Raw genomic sequence first — 19752 nt, 5'->3', positions numbered from 1 at the left:
AAGTAATGTAATGATCATCTCAGTACAATATCCATGGAGCACAAAAGGATGCCAAAACAATGTCCATGGACAAAATGTGCACAAAAGTGATGTTACCATGCAAAGACAGGAAAAAACATGTCAAAGTAAAGCAAAATTGTTAATGGCCTTTAACTGCAGAGACAATGTTCCACTATGATGAAAGAGATAAAAATAACACAGAGAAGAGCTGATGTTAAGTCCTTACAAGCAGTGCACATTATTCAATCCAGAAATACAAAGGAAAGTCATGTCTCCTCTGAGATCCAAATGGCACAACATGATGCTATTATTTTGCTCTCTGTTGATACAGATGGGAAAACCACATGTGTATTAAGTGAAAAGCAAAACACAGACCTCCTGGGCCTATTCAAGCAGACAACTCAAAAGAGGACAATTAATTTCAAGCAAAATGTTTTCATGCGTTTAACAATGATGGCTACTCTACTTTGTGTTTACTAGAAGAATGTCAAAATGGAGCTACTCATTATATAATTCCATTTAGTGTACACATCCTCCCTCTTCTCTTCCATAACCTGAATCTATTAAAACCTCTTCCTTCCTCTGTTCTTGTTACTTACTATTTGTGCCACATGTTGCCTTTTTAAGCCACTACATCCCCCCCCCCCCCGCCTCACACCTTTTTACACTGGCCTGAAGCCAGAGATTATAATATGAATACATGCAAGAAATAGCAACCTATGCAACAAAGGTTTTGCTGCCATTTTCTGGCCTCAAGCCTTCTGCTATATTTCCAAATAGATTTTTGGATTTAAAGAGTTTTGTATAGGAAGAAAAAAATCCTTAATACACACACGCGCACACACACACACACACACACACACAGTACCTGGGCATGACAAAAAGAGCATGCTTGGATTGCAGATATTGTTCAAGGCTAGCCCTCATGACTAGCTAGAGGTGGAATGGGAACCATTATGAACCATCTTGTTGAAATACACCTTTGCGGTTGGCTAAACAGAAGCCACGCTAGTACTTGGGGGTGCATGATGCCTATTATTATCTATTTTGAAACCAGTAGTCATATGGAAGGACTTGCCCTACATTTACACAGAGTAAGGCTGCTGCCTCAGCTGGGAGTTCCTGTGGGGGCAGGTTGCACAAAGCAATGCTAAGGTGTTGGAGAATAGAGTGCTCTGCCACATACCCTGTCTCTTTCCTCCATGGTAGCCTCTAGTCCTCTGCTGCAGTGGCACCGTATGTGTCATCACCAGTACTAAAGTAAAATTCATATACCATGCTAGTGAACTTTTATTTATGTATTGGGGGGGGACTATTTTGCCCCTCACCTCATTCAACAAAATCCTTTGGGTCAGCCCTGGAAGGGGCAACAGGGATTTGGAATGTGCACTGGATTTAGCTAGTGTTCAAAGATGTAAGCCTCTTCAGACTGATTTGGATACTTCTCCATGTAAGGTACATCTGCCTTTGAACACAACAGACCAGAGTCTGGACTCTGATGAAGCTTTAGTAAAATTTGGGCTTTTGGAATAGTAGACATCTTGGTGTCAAGAGTAGTCTCTTTAATATGGAAAACATCCAGGAGAATGGAGCGAAGGATGAGTAACTGACACATCCACCCTCTAACCCTTGGGCATACTTTATGAGGAAGGGAGTGCACTTAAGCAGGAAAAATTAGATGCACAAATATAAATAACAATACCTAGCTTAAGAACAGTATAAGAACTGGGGTTTTCCGTATACTACAAGGTTAGCATGAGTCAATAATGTGATGCAGCAGGGGGGAAGTCCAATGCAATTCTAGGCTGCATCAACAGAACTGTAGTGTCTGGCTCAAGGGAAATAATAGTACCACTCTGTTCTGCTTTGGTAAGGTCTCACCTAGAACACTGCATCCAGTCTTCAGGACATTTTAAGAACACTGACAAAATGGAATAAGTCCACAGGAAAGCCATCAAGGTCTTAAAATCAAATTCTATGAGGAATGGTTGAGGGAGATGGGTATGTGTACATTGGAAAAGAGAAGACTGAAAAGTGATATGATATCCATCTTTAAATAAATGAAGGGATGTCACAATGAAGATAAAATGAATTTGAGGACAGAACCTGAGTCAATGGATTCAAATTACGAGAAAGGAGATTCTGACTAAACATTAGGAAGCACTTCTTGGCAGTAAGAGCTGTTCTACAGATGAACAAACTACCTCAGAAAATGATGAATTCTCCTTCACTGGAGATTTTTGAAAAGTGCCTGGATTCCCACCTCTCAAAGAGCTTTTAGCAATGGTAGGGGATTGGACAAGATGACCCATTGAATTCCTTCAAACTCTTATGTTTTTTTAATTGTGATTTTTAATGATCCCATAGTTTCCTTAAAACCATCACAAGCCAACCTCAAACTAATTTTCAGGTATCACCCCCACCAGCCTTTGCATCTATCCTTCTGAAACTTTGCAGTCTTCTGGCCAGGGAATGATATGTGCCATTTGTACACAAATTGCCCCAACAACATTGATATGAGGAACAAAAACCTTCCAAAATTGTTTATTAGTTCAATTGTACATGAATCATTGCATCTATCTTTCTAAATATTTGTTCATTTCTTACTTAGAAGGCCACTTCTATATTTTCTATTGTTTTGATAGCAAATGTACATGGCATTCAAACCTCCACATCTATCTGGAGGTTGGCAGGAATAATCTCCTCCTAAGAGGATAGTAATCCTACACATTTTGTCCAATGTTGACAAAAATAACAAAGATTTTTATAGCCATGTTTGTATTTCATTTTTATATAGAAATGTAGTCTTGGAAGGGCAGGCAATGGCAAGGTTGAAACTTTAGATTTCAGAATTTCAGATCGATTATGGACATACATACACTGAACTAAATCAGTCCACAAAGAAATGGTCCCCCATGTTTGTAGTTGGAGCACCAAGCCAAGAATCATTATCCCATTCCCCTATGTTATTTCCAAATTCAGTCCCCTCTTTAAAGATGCTATTAGCAGTGGAAGAAAAAAAAGGACAAATACAATATAGGAACCTTGACTTCTTCTACAATTAACAGCAACTTGCCAGAGGGTCTAATGTATTCATTTCAAACAGTAATATGGGCTAAGACAATAATGTTATGTTTTGGCCCAAAACAGATGAGGGGTGGTAGGTCTAGGGTTTGATTTTTTAACTATTGTAATTTGTTGTATTTTATTGTTGTAACCCGCCCGGATTCTTAGTGATTGGGCGGGCTAGAAATAAATCTATTATTATTATTATTATTATTATTATTATTATTATTATTATTAAAAGCTCTGGTTTCGGGCTGATCTGGGAACATAATAATAATAATAATAATAATAAGTTTTATTTATATTGTCCCGCCTCTCCCGACGGATCGAGGTGGGATTACAGTCAGAGTATCCGAACAACAATAATACATGGTGCTCAGATGATACATGTCCCTAGATCAGACCAAAGCCATGCTATGGCAATCCAAACATGGCCTCCAAGGCTTCAAAGAGGCAGGGAGAAGCCTCTGGCTGCCCCTTTTGCCCCAGCTCCTCGACCTCTTTATTATCTGCATTGCCTTTTACCTTAAGGACATTCATTTGAATATATGAACTTATATGAAATGTAATATATATATATATATATATATATATATATATATATATGCAATTGAATAATAATAACCTGCTTTACACTGCTGAGCCATCTAACTTTGGGCTATCTACCCTGCCTGGGAACAAACCTTGTAAAAATTAGTGTTGGACTGTATGTCCCAGAATATCCTGGTCACTGTGACCATTATGATCCCGCCCCACTGCTTAGGATCCTTTTAACTGGAAATAGTAAGAACAGAACCTGAATATTCCTGTATGGCCTGTGCTACAGATCTATGGTCATCTCACTATCCTCCTCTGCTGATGTACTGTATGAGAACACTAAAATGTTTCATATATAAAATACACAACACCTTGAATGGGAGAGAAATTAAGTAAAATATTTCTGCACCCCTAAAAATATAAAGAAACAAATTAAACTCAGTTGCTCTAAAGAGAAACAAAACCACAAATCTGTTGGTGATATGCCCAACATCATACATTCCTAGGAAAGAATGTAAGATGATGTAGTGAGTATTTGAGTCTTTTTGGAAAGTTTGAAATATTTGGAATTTATTGCTGTGAGGTGTATTGTTAGAAATGATTTATCTCTATTGGACTAAGAGAGAAATGGATTCCTCTCTGCTTAAGCGTTGTCCCGTATGTGGCTTTACAGGCCACATAAGGATACCATCAATGGTGAAACTTGCATTGTTAGTTGTTTTTTTCTACAGCAAGACTGCGTGTATCTTTGTGTGTAAATATTCTTCAAGAAATGAGGAACCCAAGGCCCAAATTCCAGTTGCTAGTCAAAACTACAGTAGACTTATTACTGAATTAACTATTGAATGGCAAGTAAGCACTTGAAGAAATCCCATAAATTCAATCAATCTACTTTAGTTAGGTCAAGTAGTTGGATTTCTATTGCCTTTTATAGAAGCCAGGAAGAGAAAGATCCTGTAAATCAACAAATCAGCATAATAATGGAGAAGGGAACTCTGTACATATATGAACATGTCAGATTAGCCGAGAAACCTATCAAGATAAAGCTATGTTTTATTGCAACTTTGAACATTAGCAAACATGAGAAGAACCAGTGTCATGTAGTGGTTTGAGTGCTGGACTAGGACTTTGGGAAACCAAGGTTTAAATCCCTGTTCAGCCATGGAAACCCATTGAGTGATCTTGTACACTCTCTCAGCCTCAGAGGAAGGCAAAAACAATCCTCTTCTAAAGAAATCGTTCCAAAACCCCCCTCTGTAATAGGTTTGTCATTGGGTGGCCTAAGTCAGAAATGACTTGAGGGCACATAACAACAGCAAACAACATATGAGGTGGCTGTGGACTAATGGCTGGTGACAGAATTTTCCTCTGAGAAAAAGAACTACCAGAAAACTTGAAAAAAGATAGTCAAGGCCTTTCTAGTGGGAATGGAAGCAAGTTTGTTCTTAGGATCTCTTACCCTTAATAAGCAGAAGTGCTAGTGATTAAAGAGATGGGAGCTGCTCACATGGTACCTGCAGAAGAATTCATGTTGTGGATATTATCTGAAAGTTGACTGTGAGGCATGAGAGAGAAGGCTGCTTACACAGAATGGAACATACAAAGGGAAGTGGGACAGGAATTCATTCAGGGAAGCTGCATATCTCTTGTTTTTTGGTTCTTTCTTGTACACACAAAAATGTACCTGGGTCAAGAACAAAAGCTGTTTGTTTATGTATTACATTTATTTCCAGCCTCTCTCTCAATATGGGACTCATGGCAGCTTACTAGTTTTTGCTGCTCCTGTAGAAGCAGGTAGTTTGCTAACTACCTGCTGGTAATAGCTTCTATCAGCAGAACAGAGGGGAGCCAATATTCCATCTCTCCCATTGCAGCCACTGATATGCACTCAAAATCTGCTCCAGAAAGCTGGTGCTTTCAGAAGAAATCTGAGAGGCATGGGTAGGGGCTGCAGGAAGGGAATCTGGGGAACATTCTGTGCTTCTGCAATATTGGATGTGTCCAATTCAGGGCCATTTTCTACTTTGAAAACAACTTGTTATGGAGCTGGCGATAGTGAAGAAGTGGTTTCATGACAAACCACTGACTACGTGCATAGTTCTACTTTAACAGTGTGCATAGTTCTACTTTAAGAGAAGAGGAAGTTGTTTTTGTGTGATAACCCACTACATGCAAATTCGGGCAATGGGAAGTCAGTCCGAACACAATCATGTGGTTTCACGTTATTGCATAATAGATTGCCACACGCAAATTCAGGCACTGGCATGCTATTTTCGGGCAATGGGAAGCCAGTTCGAATGCAATATGCATTCATGTAATTGCACTAAACTAGCGACTTTAAGTGAATGCGTTCTGGCCCCACTTTCTTTTCATTCGAATTTAAGAGAAATTCCTCCTGTTTGATAAACTTCAATGAGATGTTCATAATTACAAGGATTACATCTTACTACTGGTTTCAGAAGGAGGGTGTGTGAAAATGTATATAGATCCTATGTCCTTGCCTTTGTGAAGCAAATTTGACTATTTGGTTTTTTTAATTAGAAAAAAAATCCCAATAATTGTAAGCTTTTCAGGGCAGGGGATTTATTTTCTTTTATTGCTAATGTATTAAATCATACATGTGCCAAAACAGTACCCAATCAATGAAAACAAATCCTGGTACTGTGCTCTGGCTCAGAGTTGCTCTAGAAGGAAATAAGAATCTCAGATTTTCCCTGACAAATGCGTATTGTTCTATTGAACTATTGCAAAATGTATTGATATATCTCTTAAGAATACTAATAGACACTCTAAGCCAGGAATGTTTTGTTACTGACATCCATCCACTATTGGGGGCTATTCCATGGAGTGTTGTTCTATGTAACATTTTTACTTGGTTAGAAAGACCCTGTTATGTAAAACTTCAACCGAAATGTTTTCTTTCCCTTCATAGAAAATGTTGGTCAACATTTCCACACATAAAACAGAACAGATGCCACTACTTGGTCCAACTGTATTCAAACCAGAATGATGCTTCTAAGCAACTTTCACTGATGTTCCCATGCCTTAGGCCTCTTTTGATACCAAACTACTTTATGAAAGTTGAGGAATAGTGAAAAGACCAGATTCCTTACAGAAACCAAAATCTGAACAAGCACTTCAGTTTCCAGAGCAAATCCTGCTCAAGAAATCCAACAACCTTTCCTCTGTAAGAAGGAAATAGTATTGACTGATAAGATGATATCACTTCACAAAAGGCCAAATGTTTAAGTTACAGAGTGGAATATTAAAATGCTTAACCCAATAGTCAAAGCTCAGAATTACAACTTAAAGCCACCTCTTCAATTGTTAGAAATTATCATTTCAGTGGCAACTGACTAGATGAGCAGGATGATTCACACTACAGTATTACTAGTTCTAGAAAAGTTCCATCTCTTACATATGGGAAGTGATATAGCTTGGACAGAAAAAAAGCAGTCTAGAATTTCTTTTTAGACCTTGAGAACTCTCCATCAGATTTCATTAATGGAATCCAGTATTAAAAGAGAATTCTATACTTGATAAAAAATGTGACTCCCAACAGTAATGAATCCTGAAACATGTGTGTAATGTACCTACTGGCGTTGCATGTGCCAGAAATCTTCCCTTTTACTGTTATCTGGATCATAGGGGCAGATTAGAGGGATGCACAACCTGTGCCTACATTTCTTATCAAAAATCCATCTTGAGTGGTGCCATTTCCAAAAGACTGCTGCCTGAAATATATTAAAATGGGAATTCACCCTAATTCCCTTGCATTATTGATAATGAAATTTACCTGTGAATAGCTGCTCCACAGATGCTGGAAACGGAGGCATATATAATATTTCCATAGACTTGGAACTGATACATAGGACAGCCTGCTGGGCAGAGGACATCTGCTCTATCCTTTCTGAGATCAAGCCCTCTTGTAAAACATGTAATGGCACTGAGGACTGCAGAGAAAAAGAAAGAAATGGCATATAAAATGATGCCTCATAGAAAAATCAGCATGCCATTTGCAATAGAGTATGAAGAATTAAATATTAATAACATTTAAAATATTTTAATTTGAAGTTAGCTGCAATGTACATCCAGTGGACTTTTGGTCTCAGTGCTATCATGCATAGCACTCAGAGTATTGACAGTAAAATACAATCCCTTTATTTGCACTGAAATGCTGTATATATTTTTTGCTTTCCTGTATGTCTTAGCAATTGTATTGCATCCTGCCTATTAAAAATAAAATAAATTGGTTTGCCTTTTTTATAACCATATGTTAAAGCTATTGAGGGAAACTTGCCTACTTCAAGGAATTATTGTGAGGGCTAGTTTACGATTCAGAATATTCACAGTGAAATGCCATACACATGCCCAGCACTGTTCTTTGAAACTAGCCTGTCCTCCCAATGAGAAAAAGGGTGTTCTTTTTGATGCTAATTTGTCATTTTAACCTCATAGCTGGGCATTAGTGAAATTTTGTATTCGTTTAATCTTCAAAAGCACATGGGTTCTTGGCACCATTTGCTGCCAGGATTCTCAAAGTTTGTGACAGGTCTTTGGCGGTATTTTTTCAAAAACAATTTTTTTGTCATGTGTTTGTAGTCTAGTGAAAATGCAGTGGGTCAGTTAATTTCCACTGACTCTCTGGAATTTATGTTAGCTTTAGATGCTATGATTATATTACTTCCTTTGCACAAGTGAAACAAACTGCATGAGAAAACATCAAGGAATTCAGTAGCTCCTTTGAGACTAATTGCGAAGAAGAAATTTCTAGCATATGTCTTCATGGACTTAGACCAGTTCATGCTAGAAATTTCTTCTTCCCCATTATGTCTCAAAAGTGCTATTGCATTCTTTTATGCCTTCATATGCTGAAACGGAACAACACAGTTATCTCTTTGGTTAAAGCTACACAAGGAACAACTCCGTAGCTCCCAGGATTGTATTTGTCTGCAAGTGTGCAGATTATCTATACAGTATTAATGTTCTTGTGGGTTACTTTAATAAAAACTTCTTATACTTCCAGTGCAATGTCTTTTCAAAAGTGTGTGACACGTTTTCAATTCTTTCATTGCTTTTGATATGTCTCATTAGTTACATCATGGCACAGACATTCATGGTTATGAATTATAAGTTCATATATTGTATTATAGTTATCTTGCATTTATTTCCCCTCACTTCTTCCAAGGTTTAATTTTAATTCTTTTAATTAACTAACTTCAAATGTATGAGCCTATGTAAGTGTTAATATGTTTCCATTATAGAACCATTTCATATTTTTCAGTAATCTGATATTTTGCAATAATTTCTGATAGAATATGCAAAAATCAGTATTAAGTTTACAGGACAAATCAGAAAGTTCAGATCTTAGGGATAAAGCCAGTTATTGGTCTCAGATGGCACAGACCCTTTGGATTAAAGGAACTTCTATAATCCCTAGTTTAACGAGTTTCATTGATTGAACTGGCATAGTCTAGTTGTGATTTACAAGTCGATTTAGTCCATAGGAATTATATTATCAAAAGCAACTACTGGAATTTGAATATGCTTTTCACCTTTGTATACTCTACTTGCATGTATGGTCCTTTTTGTGCTTTAAAATGCCTACAATATCTAGTTATGTTGTGATAAATTATCAGTAGTCAATTAGTTATTATATTAGATTATTAAATCGATAAGAAAATAATCTTTTTCTTGAACTCTTCTACATTTTAACTAAGGTGCGGTACAGACTGCCCAAAAAAGGTGACCTGCCGGTGCCTGTTTTTCTGCCGGCGGGAAGCCTCAGCCACCAAACCACAGGCTTCCCGCTGGCAGAAAAAGAAGCGGGTTCTTTTGAAGCCACGGTGGCAGTGTAACAAGTGTGCCATGGTGCACTTGTTACGTAAGTGCTACGTGGCGCCGTGTGGACGCCGCACGACACTTATGTAACAATGGTGGCGCCCATGTATACAGGGCGCCGCCATTGTTACACCCTCATCACATGCAAGGGTTGCGAGCTTTGTGGGCGCTCTGCCCTCAGCCAATCCCTAGCACGTCACAAGGGCGTCTAAAACGCCCATCTGTACCAAGTACAATATAAGGGACAGAAAAAAAAGAAGCATTATGAAGTTTACATTCTTCTATGCAACACAGAAACACACCACTTTAGATACTGTGTTTATATAAAAACACTTTGTTTTTTTAGATTTTCTAGATTTGGGCAAAGTCCTTGTAGAAGAGTAGAATGGCATTAATCTTCAACAGTGAACCTATAAAAGAAAAGAGAATAATAAAGCATCTATAATTTCCATGAATCTTTTCTTGTAAGAAACAAGTAAGTTATCACTTTAGCCTAGTGTGGTATCATATACATGGAGGGAGTGCAGAAGGATGCAGTTGAGGGAACTATACATGTGCACCTAGTTCTTAAAGCTGCATGCTCAGTTCTGATCAATGCTCAGAAAATGCCAACCAGTTGTTATAAACCTATAGGTACAGAGATATTTACTGGGCAGTGTGTAGCAGGTCTGTTGTTTCCTAATCACAATTTGCTGAAAATTAAGACAATGCAATTTCCAATCCGCTGACTGAATGTCTCCAAACTCAGAGTCATACCAATCAGCTTTGATGTGGGCTCCTTGTTCACCAAAGTCTCCATAATGGATACCATGGCACTCATCTGATAAATTTTTCCAGAAGATATCACATATCTGTTTGAACATCGCCTCACCACAAGCTACTTCCAGCGGGACAATGGATTCTATGAACAGAGAAATGGGGTAGCAATGAGAAGCCATCTGAGCCCCATGATAGCAAACTTTTATATGGAACATTTCAAAACGCAAACCCTGGAAACAGCACCAAAAAAGCCCACAACATGGTTCCGATATGTGGATGACATTTTCACCATCTGGAGCCATGCAGAAAAAGATCTGACCGTGTTTTTGAACCATCTGAACAACATCCACCCAAACATCTAATTCATGATGGAAACAGAAAAGGAAGGAACATTGCCATTCTTGGATGTCCTGCTCATCTGCAAACCGAACCAAAGATTGGGCAACACAGTATACAGAAAAGTTACACATACAGACAGATATCTACACAAGACCTCCAACCATCACAAAGGACAAAAAAGAAGCACAATAAAAACACTGGTAGACTGGGCAAAAAGGATCTGGGAACTCCACCTCTAGGAAAATGGCTTGAAGCACCTAGATTGAACTCTACAGGCTAATGGTTACTCCAGCTCAGACATCAGAAGCTCTACCAGACCCAGAAAAACCCATGGCAGTGAAGACAACCACCCAAAGGGAAGGTATTTTTATCATACATCAAAGCAGTCACAGTCAGAATAGGGAAAGTGGTGAGGAAACGTAAACCCCAAATTGCCTTCAAACCAAACAAGAAAATCCAGCAAATGTTGCACTCAGCAAAGGACAGGAGAGACCCTCTCACGGCCACAGGAGTTTACTGCATACTGTGCAGCTGCGGACAAGTCTACATAGAGACCACCAAACGCAGTGTTCAAACACAAATCAAGGAACATGAGAGACACTGCACACACACAGAAAAATCAGCAGTAGCAGAACACGTTATAAATCATCCTGGGCATAAAATGCTGTTCAAAAACACTGAAATTCTGGACCATGCCAACAACTATCAGGTCAAAATGCACAGGAAAGTCATTGAAATCTACAACACCTAGATAACTTCAACAGGAAAGAAGAAACCCTTAAAATGAACAAAGTTTGGCTACCAGTCCTGAAAAACACCAAAATCAAGACCCAGCCCATGCAAATGCGAACCATTTTGTGCTTTAAAATGTGGTGAGCAGGGTGAGCAGACAATGGATCATTAATTAAAGAGACACCCTGAGGCCTTGCCATTCAACAATGGAACAATACACAGATTAACATACAAATCACTTCCCCTCAACCAACAGTATATATACCCCATTCTCTTCCATGCCAGCATTCTCTGAAGATGCCAGTCACAGCTGCTGGTGAAACATCAGGAAAAAAAACTGTTCTAGAACATGGCCTCATGGCCCAAAAAGAAACCCCACAAAAAACTATGGATGTCTGTCTTGAAAGCCTTCGACTTCACACTGACTGAATTTCTTGCATGTGTAGAAGCAGGGCAGGTAATTTTTTCAATTTTTAAAAACAATTTTTACAATAGCAATATTTTAGATAATTTTGCGCATGAAAGAAAGCAAAGGAGTCACTATCTCATCCACCAAGGAAAAAAGTTGTGTGTGGTTTTTAAATATTTCAGATTTTGGAATTCCAAATAATAGAAAGTCAACCTGTATGCAAATTGTACTATGACCTTCCTGGATAGTCAAATCAAAAGATATTTGGTTCCTATATCCAAGCTCAAGTTATTATGCTGCCAAATATCACATAAGCCAAACCACTGGTCCACCTACCATAGCAATGATCAATTCTGACTGGCAGCAGCTCTCCCTGACCACAGGGAGGATTATTTCTTATCCCTGCATCTGAAGATCTCTAGTGAGAATCTACTGGTCTCCCATCCAAGTATTAGCCAGAACTGCACAGCTTCTGAAATCAGGTGAAATTCAATGTGTTCAGGGTGGTATACTGAGTGTAACATTTTCAAAATGTTCTTGGATCAATATTTTTCTTGATCCCACCACCATCACAGGCTTGCTTGGTGAGGACATGAGAGAGAGCCTTCTCAGTGGCTGCTCCCATCCTCCGGAATGTCCTTCCACAGGGGGCTAGGCTGGCCTGTTCCTTGCTTTCCTTTTGCTCACAGCCAAATGTATATTTTATATAAGCAGGCTTTTAATATATAATTGTGTAGGGAGGCTTGTATATGGGGCGTGTACTTTAGATATGTTTTAAAGCTTTTTTGTTTTATGTCATTTTATACTCCTTTTAGCTAGATGATTTTTACTTGGTTTAAAATTTTTATTGTAATTCTTAAAAAAACAATTTTATCTGTGAGTTGCCTTGCGTCCCATTCTTGAAATAAGGCGACACAGAAATGTTATAAATAATCATTGATTGATTGATTGATTGATTTTAAGGACCATTTTGTAGGTCAAAGGACAGTCAGCAATGATGCTTTTATTGCTGTATTTTATATAAAAGAGTTGTGTTAATCAACACTGGGATAAAATCATTCTAAAAATGCAAATGTACAAGTATGCATCAGTTAATTAAGGGTATGTTTTCCAGAGCATACTTCTTTAACAGGAAATTTGGGTATCAGAAGCCAAAGTAACATAGGCCTGTTACAGACAGCCAAAATAAAGCTGCTTCGAGTCACAGTGGAGGTATGGTGTTTCAATGATGCATGCATCCTAAGAGTCCAGAAGCCACACCAAAGCCATGCTCCAGTCCTTAGGGCTGGAGCGTGGCTTTGGTGCGACTTCTGGACTTTTAGGACGCATGCATCATTGAAACACCATACCTCCACTGTGACTCAAAGCAGCTTTATTTTGGCTGTCTGTAACAGGCCATAGAAAGAATAGGGATAAGTTCCTACACAACAAAAAAGACAATTTTCAGCTCTCCCCCCCAAAAAAACCTAACAATATGCATATGTGAAAATAAACAACTATGTGAAGTAAAGAAAAGCAAATAAAAACATTTTGAACCTTCTAGAGACCACTTAGAGGGTTTTTCCAAAATGCATTCAGGGGTGACCTTTTCTTTCAGCAGCCTCTACTATTCCTATGAATTTTACTTCAGTGGCCAAAACGGAGACATTTATAATTTAAAAAAAACAACATACTGGGGGGAGCTGGTGAGGCACACTTATTTGCTCTCTCCTTTTCTTTCTGTTTTGCTGAGCATGTATGCTAAATAAGCGATTCTGGAGAGGGCTGCTATTTACCTTGCCTGTTGTAGGCTAACACACACAGCAGAATCACCTAGAATAAAATTCTGCTCTTTTCCAACTTAAGCTTTATTGCATTGTTTACTGTAGACACATTGCCCAACCAAATCTCCCAAGCCAGCATTCAGACAGCCCTGCGTAATCATCTTACCAATGACTGAGGTGATGAAAAACTTTGATAGACAAGGAAGACAAGGAAGAAAAGAGTGGCAATGAGTGTGCATAAAAAGACTTTCTATAAAGGAGCTTCTTTGAGGCTTATTGCAGGAAAAAAGAAAACTGAAATAGAGCAGGAGAGTAGCAGCTTTCTCTGTGCCTATCTGCATGCTGTTGTAGCACATGTGTTATTTTCTCGATGGAGACAGACGTAAAAGCATGCCTTTTGTTGACTGATTTCCCCAGCGTGACCAAAGATACACTTTTACTATTGGTCTCCCTCGGGAAGAGAACAGAAGTGCTACAATGTCATGCAGAGTGGCACACAGAAATTGCTACTCTTCTTCTCCATTTCAGTTTTCTTTTCTCAATAAGCAATAAGGCTCTTTGTCAGAGCCTTTATTAACTGAGGTATGTCTGTAGTTAACTATGAACGATGTTCCTGATATAATTCTAGGGAAACCTGTATTTGTTGGTGAAATTTAGAATCCTCTTTATGTATTTCAAACTGTTACAGAATTAAGGAATAACTTAAGGTATCAGTGGCCCCATACAGACAGGCCAAAATAAAGCTGCTTCGGGTCACTTTGGAGGTATGCTGTTTAAATGTTGCATGCATCCTAAGAGTCCGGAAGCCGCACCAAAGCCACAATCTAGTCCTAAAGACTGGAGCGCAGCTTTGGTGCAACTTCTGGACTCTTAGGACACATACATCATTGAAACACCATACCTCCACTGTGACTCGAAGCAGTTTTATTTTGGCTGTCTGTAACAGGCCTGTATGGGGCCTAAGGTTTTGAAGTTACTCTGAAACTAATTGCAAAATGTATCTATAAATTTACAGTACAATATTACACAGGTCTATTCATGTACAGTGTGATATTATACACATTTTCCAGGTGAAAGGGTATAAGAATGCAAACTGCATAAATGGTCACATAAATATAATGGCCTCTAGAGAATAGGAGCATAACATGGGATAACACACTGGAACAAAAGCCTGTAATTTTTAATTTTAATATCCAAGGAAATCATGGCCTATGTAGTAAATTTAATAGATTTGACACATAATTTCCAGCTACACTTTGGAGGTTACTAGTATTACATAAAGGCTTGCTGTTGTTGTGTGACTTCAATTCATTTCTGAATTATGGTGACCCTACAGTGAACCTATCATGGGTTGAACCTTTCTTGGGTGAATTTGTTTTTTTGTTTTTTGTGGGGGGGATCCTCCCCTTCCTCTAAAGCTGAGAGAGTGTGACTTGCCTAAGTTCATCCAATGGGTTTCCACAGTTGAGTAAGGAATTGAATCCTGGTCTCCAAGTGTCCTAGTCCAATACTCAAACCACTATACCATATTGGTTCTTCATGAACAAATACAATGAAAGCCAGCAGAGAGGTAATATCTCAGGGATGGGGGAAGGTGATGGAACCAAGGAGCAAAACTATCCTAAAATAATAAAGTATACACGTTTGATCGTTCCCCCCCCCCCAAAGTTATTACCTCTTTGCTAGCATTCATTGTATTTGTTCATGAAAAAAAGAGAAAGCTCTCTCTAGTTTACACTACTGTTTTCCCCCCGGATTCCCACAGCACAAGGAGCCTTTGTGACAGTTATTTAAGTCCTTTAAGTGTTTGCCAACTCCTCCCACATCTGATGAATTTTCAATCCTCAACGGTGAAATTCACATATTTTACATTTAAAACCCCAATGTCCTCACTTACCATTTTGGAATGAGTTCCATATTCTCTTTCCAGTGCTGATAGAGTTTAGAAGTGCACACAGCTCTTTCTATCTCCATTTTCCACCAGAGAAAGGTATTAAACTTTTAATGGGAATCATGACCCTATAGTCCAGTTGATTCACTTTTGGTGGATTGCCTCCTTTTATTTTTCAAATGAACGGGGGATTACAGTTTACTGAGTACTCCTATTACTCTAAACTGCAGAAATCCAATTCTTTGTGACACAATTATGTAACACATCCTTTTTTGGCATTCACTGCAATAATATTTGCATTAAGTTCTGAAGAATGGATGCTTGTGTTCTTTATTCATTGTTTCTTAAAAATAATAAATTGTTCACATATGATTAAATTTCAAGCTTTTGATTACGTCTCACTATCTCACAAAGTTTAGAGCTTTTGTGCAGATTCATTTGATGTTATTGAAATACATTAAAGCAGGTATCTATTTTCATAAGACAGGTTCCTGGATTTTTTTCTAGAGACAGAATTGTGTAGTAAAATTCATTCAATGAAGGGACACTTAACTGTTGAACAGTATCCCAAAATATTCAGGTTTATTTTACAGTATATACAACTTAACAAATGTATTTACCTTTTCCCATAAAAAACATCAGAGGATTCTATTGCACCTTATTTATGCATACTTCTCTAAAGCAATGCTAGAATCTAACAGACAGAAGTGATATTGCAGTCTTAACTCTGATAAATCTGGTGTTTAGTTTAAGTGTACAATAGAAATTCCTTGGTTCAAAAGTAGCAATAGCAATAGCAGCTTCATTTATATACTGCTTCATACTGCCTAAGCAGTCTCTAAGTGGTTTTACACCTGTAAGCTAATAAGACATCCACAGATAATACCACAAACAGTCATCTTTACAACCACAAACAAAATATTTTCAGCCTTAAAGGTAACTCCTGAGCAACAGCATAGGAAAGAAAATAATTTAGTTCTGCACTGAAGTTTCAAAAAGCAAAACAGCAAGTAGTCAACAATGGCAAGGATTCAAGCTGCTACTCAAAAATGACAATAAAAAGACATTTTAACCAATATTAAGCATGCATGCAAACACTGAGAACATTCGGATGGAACAGTAACTAAGTGAATGGCTGTAGCTTTAGTAACTGACAGAAGATGTTGAAACACAGTGAGCATATTCATTTTTCCATTTTGAGAGCCATTCACCCCCAATTAGGGCTTCACCCCTTCCTCTTGGATTTTTTTCCCTTTCATTTTTCAAGCACTGCAGCAACAGGAAAAATAACTTGCTTTATAACTCTAATCCCAAGATTTCATCACACCAGGGTTCCTTTGGCCACTCAGCCTTCCAATAAAAGGTACTTTCAGAGGAAGAAGAAGAGGAAAAAAATGAAGCTTACAGAAAGCAAGAGGAACACACCTGAGAGGAGAATGACTAACTAAACAGCACCTTTCTTAGAAGATGTGGAAGTGCAAAAGTAAGGTCAACTAGGAAGACTTCCAAAAGTCAGAACTGTGGAATAATACACACACACACACACACACACACATTTTAAAAAACCCAATTTCTTGGAGATTTGGGGGGGGGGGGTGTAGTAAATCTGTATTCCCTTTTACAGTGGAAATAGTAAGCCAGCTGGAAAACCCTGCAAACTTCTTTCTCTTGTCTATTCACAACTATTCTCTTGTTTTCTTTCTCTTGTCTGCAAACATCTTACTCAACTTGGGTGGAGTGAAGACCCCCCCCCAAAAAAAAAAGAAAAAAGAAAAAAGATTTCAGCTAAAAAGCAAAAAGAAGAGAGCTGTTTTAGCACTTACCTGAAGTCTGGCACATTCTCTCAGGAATGGCTAGAAAGAGGACACCTGCAACCAAAAAAGGAGGAAAGGGGGAATCGTCAGGAATGTTAAGGCAAGGAAAGTAAGCACTGGGATGCCTCCCCTATTCCCTTTCCGAAAGGGCTCAGATCCCCTCCTCCTCAAAAAACCCCCTTCTTCCCCAATCCATGGTCGACGTGGCTAGAGTTTCATACCCACCAAGGAAGAGGAGGAGAGGCGCCATGATAGCACCTGGGAAGAGAAGATGGTGCTGTCAGGACTGGAGAGCCTTCTTCACCTGGGAGAGAAGAGATGGAGAGGAGAGCAGGGTGACCAGGAGGGCAAGGCACTGCAAAAAGGGGGCAGGACCAGAGCCCTTATTCCCTCCTGGAAAAGGAGGACCCTGAGGGAGAGGCAGTGCCTTTTCGGGGGAGGGGGGCGTTGAGGAAGGGTCCCACCTGGAGCCTGAGGTCAAAGCTTTCCCCCTTTCTGTCGGGGAAGGAGAGGGAAACTCCCCCCCAAAAGAAAGCGCCCCTTTTCTGTTGCTGCTGCTGCTGGGAGAGGAGAGCTGGAGGTGTGAAGGGCAGGAGGACTTGGAGGCAGAGTCTGAGGATGCTGGGGGAGCTGGAGCAGGAGGAGAGAGCTTGCCCCCAAAGGTCTGCGCCTGTCTCTGTTCCTGGACCAAGGCTGCGCGCCCTGCCTTTAAACGCTGCCCAGCAGGCGCCTGAGGAGGAGCAGCACTCTTCCTGGGCAGGGCAAGGCCAAGGCCAAGGGCGGCCTGGGTGGCCTGGCAAGGAGGGGGCAAGGAGGCCTTCTGGGCAGCTGGCCCTTCGGAGGAGGAGGAGGAGGACAAGAGGCAGCTGCCTCAAAAGAGCTCAGGCGACAGGTGCTCCCTTTTTCCCGCCCAGCTCTGGGTACCAGAAGCAGCCCTGTTTCTGGGGAAGCTCCTCTTTCAGGGATCATAGTCATGTCAGCCTCTAAAAGCAGTAAGCAAAGAGAGACTTCTTGGAGCCCCTTTGAGACAAACTGAAAGAAAGAAGTCATGCAGAGAGATCTTGGAGCCCCTTTGAGATGAACTGAAAGAAAGGACTTGACAGCATGAGCTTTCCTAGACTACCAAGGCAGATTGGAAAGAGAAACAGCAGAACTATGGAATTCATCCACAAACTCCAATGGATTGAAGGAAGAGAATGGTTTCCTGACACACTACACACACTTCAACACTCTCTGACCTCGCCTCATAGGGGTGTCCTACATCCATCTATTCCCCTCACCACAGGCTAGCCCCATCGCCAGACTGGATCTGCCACTTTATCTCCATGCACAAAGACCAGGTTCTTATGTCTTTGTGCACTACTTTATTTCCATACCCAAAGGATTTGTAATTTGAATTGACATCCTCACATACCAGTGGCATATATACGTCACCAAATGCATCTAAGGAAGTCGACTGAAGTCTACAAAACTCATGCTGCCAGTTTCTTTCAGCTAGTCTCAAAGGGGAGGAAATTAGGAGTTTAAACAGTAATTGACCCGTGAATTGACATTAAAACATGATTAAAATGAGATAAACACAAGAGCCATTATCCCATGAATAACCAGGCAATAAACAGCAAAAAGTCAGTCACAGGAAAATCCCGTGAATGATTTGCTGCTCTTTCTTACTTAGTTAATTACAGGACAATGGCACTTTAATCATGTTTCTTCTTGACACTGTGTGAAAATCGTTAATGCAATTTCAGGTTTATCACGGGTTAATCACGGGATAATAGCACTTTGAACATGACATCATGTGATTTAGCACAATTGGGAAATTTCATGGGTTAGTTACAGTTTATAAATCCAATTGTCCCCTGTGTGATAAACTCCATATTGTTTTTGTTATTTGTGGTTTTTCCACATTCACGGGGCTCTTTTATCACACATGCTGGGAGTCTGCTGTTTTTGAAATGATGCCGGATAAATGTGGCTGGGACCTGGGCTGCAGCTGGGTTGCACTCATCCAGCCCCCGACGCATGTGATAAAATCTGGCTTCAAAATTAAACGCGAATGGGGTAAGTTGCTTTAAATGGCGTGAGATAAACTCTTATATCTTTGAAAGAAAGAAGCTAGCAGCATGAGCTTTCCAAGACTTTAGTCTACTTCCTCAGAGGCATTTGGAGGAGTGGAAAGCCAGAGACAGACCTTCATCTTCCATTAATGGGTGAGAGTGTCAGTTCAAATTCAAAATGGCGTGTAAGGTTCTATCCCTGGCTTTCCACCTCACCAAATGCATTTGAGGAAGTAAAGTCCAAAACATATGGCAGAAATATTCGAGTCTGAGACCGCTTTAACTGCCCTGGTTCAGTGCTAGGGAAATCTGGCAATTGTAGTTTATTGTGGCACCAGAACTCTGACAGAGAAGGCTAAATGTCTCACAAAAGTACCATTCCCAGAATTCCATAGCATTGAGCCAGGGCAGTTAAAACAGTCTCAAACTGGATTGTTTCTGCAGTGTGTTTTGGACCTTGAGTCTAGGAAAGCTCATACTGCCAACTTCTTTCTTTCAGCTAGGGCCAAAACAGAAAGCCCTAAAGGCAATGCACACTGTGGCC

The 19752-nt window shown here is 39.6% G+C and overlaps 1 protein-coding gene across 1 annotated transcript in view; it reads right to left on the bottom strand.

Moving 5' to 3' along the window:
* Positions 1-17686, bottom strand: part of LOC149314886 (cochlin-like) — a 36766-nt gene extending 19080 nt beyond the window's left edge. Inside the window, exons 1-4 of the mRNA XM_089523546.1 lie at positions 17616-17686; positions 17377-17455; positions 17161-17205; positions 7400-7556 (exon numbers count right to left, since the gene is read on the bottom strand). Of these exons, the coding sequence (XP_089379672.1) occupies positions 7400-7556; positions 17161-17205; positions 17377-17401 (227 nt within the window). The 5' untranslated portion in view covers positions 17402-17455; positions 17616-17686. The remainder of the gene's footprint in view (positions 1-7399; positions 7557-17160; positions 17206-17376; positions 17456-17615) is intronic.
* Positions 17687-19752: the final 2066 nt, after the last annotated feature.

This window comes from Sceloporus occidentalis, unplaced genomic scaffold, assembly GCF_023333645.1.
Source record: "Sceloporus occidentalis isolate IW3139 unplaced genomic scaffold, rSceOcc1.0.p SCAF_4, whole genome shotgun sequence".
NCBI lineage: Eukaryota > Metazoa > Chordata > Lepidosauria > Squamata > Phrynosomatidae > Sceloporus > Sceloporus occidentalis.
Note: the sequence above shows the minus strand (reverse complement) of the source record. Positions and strands in the feature narration are given on the sequence as shown.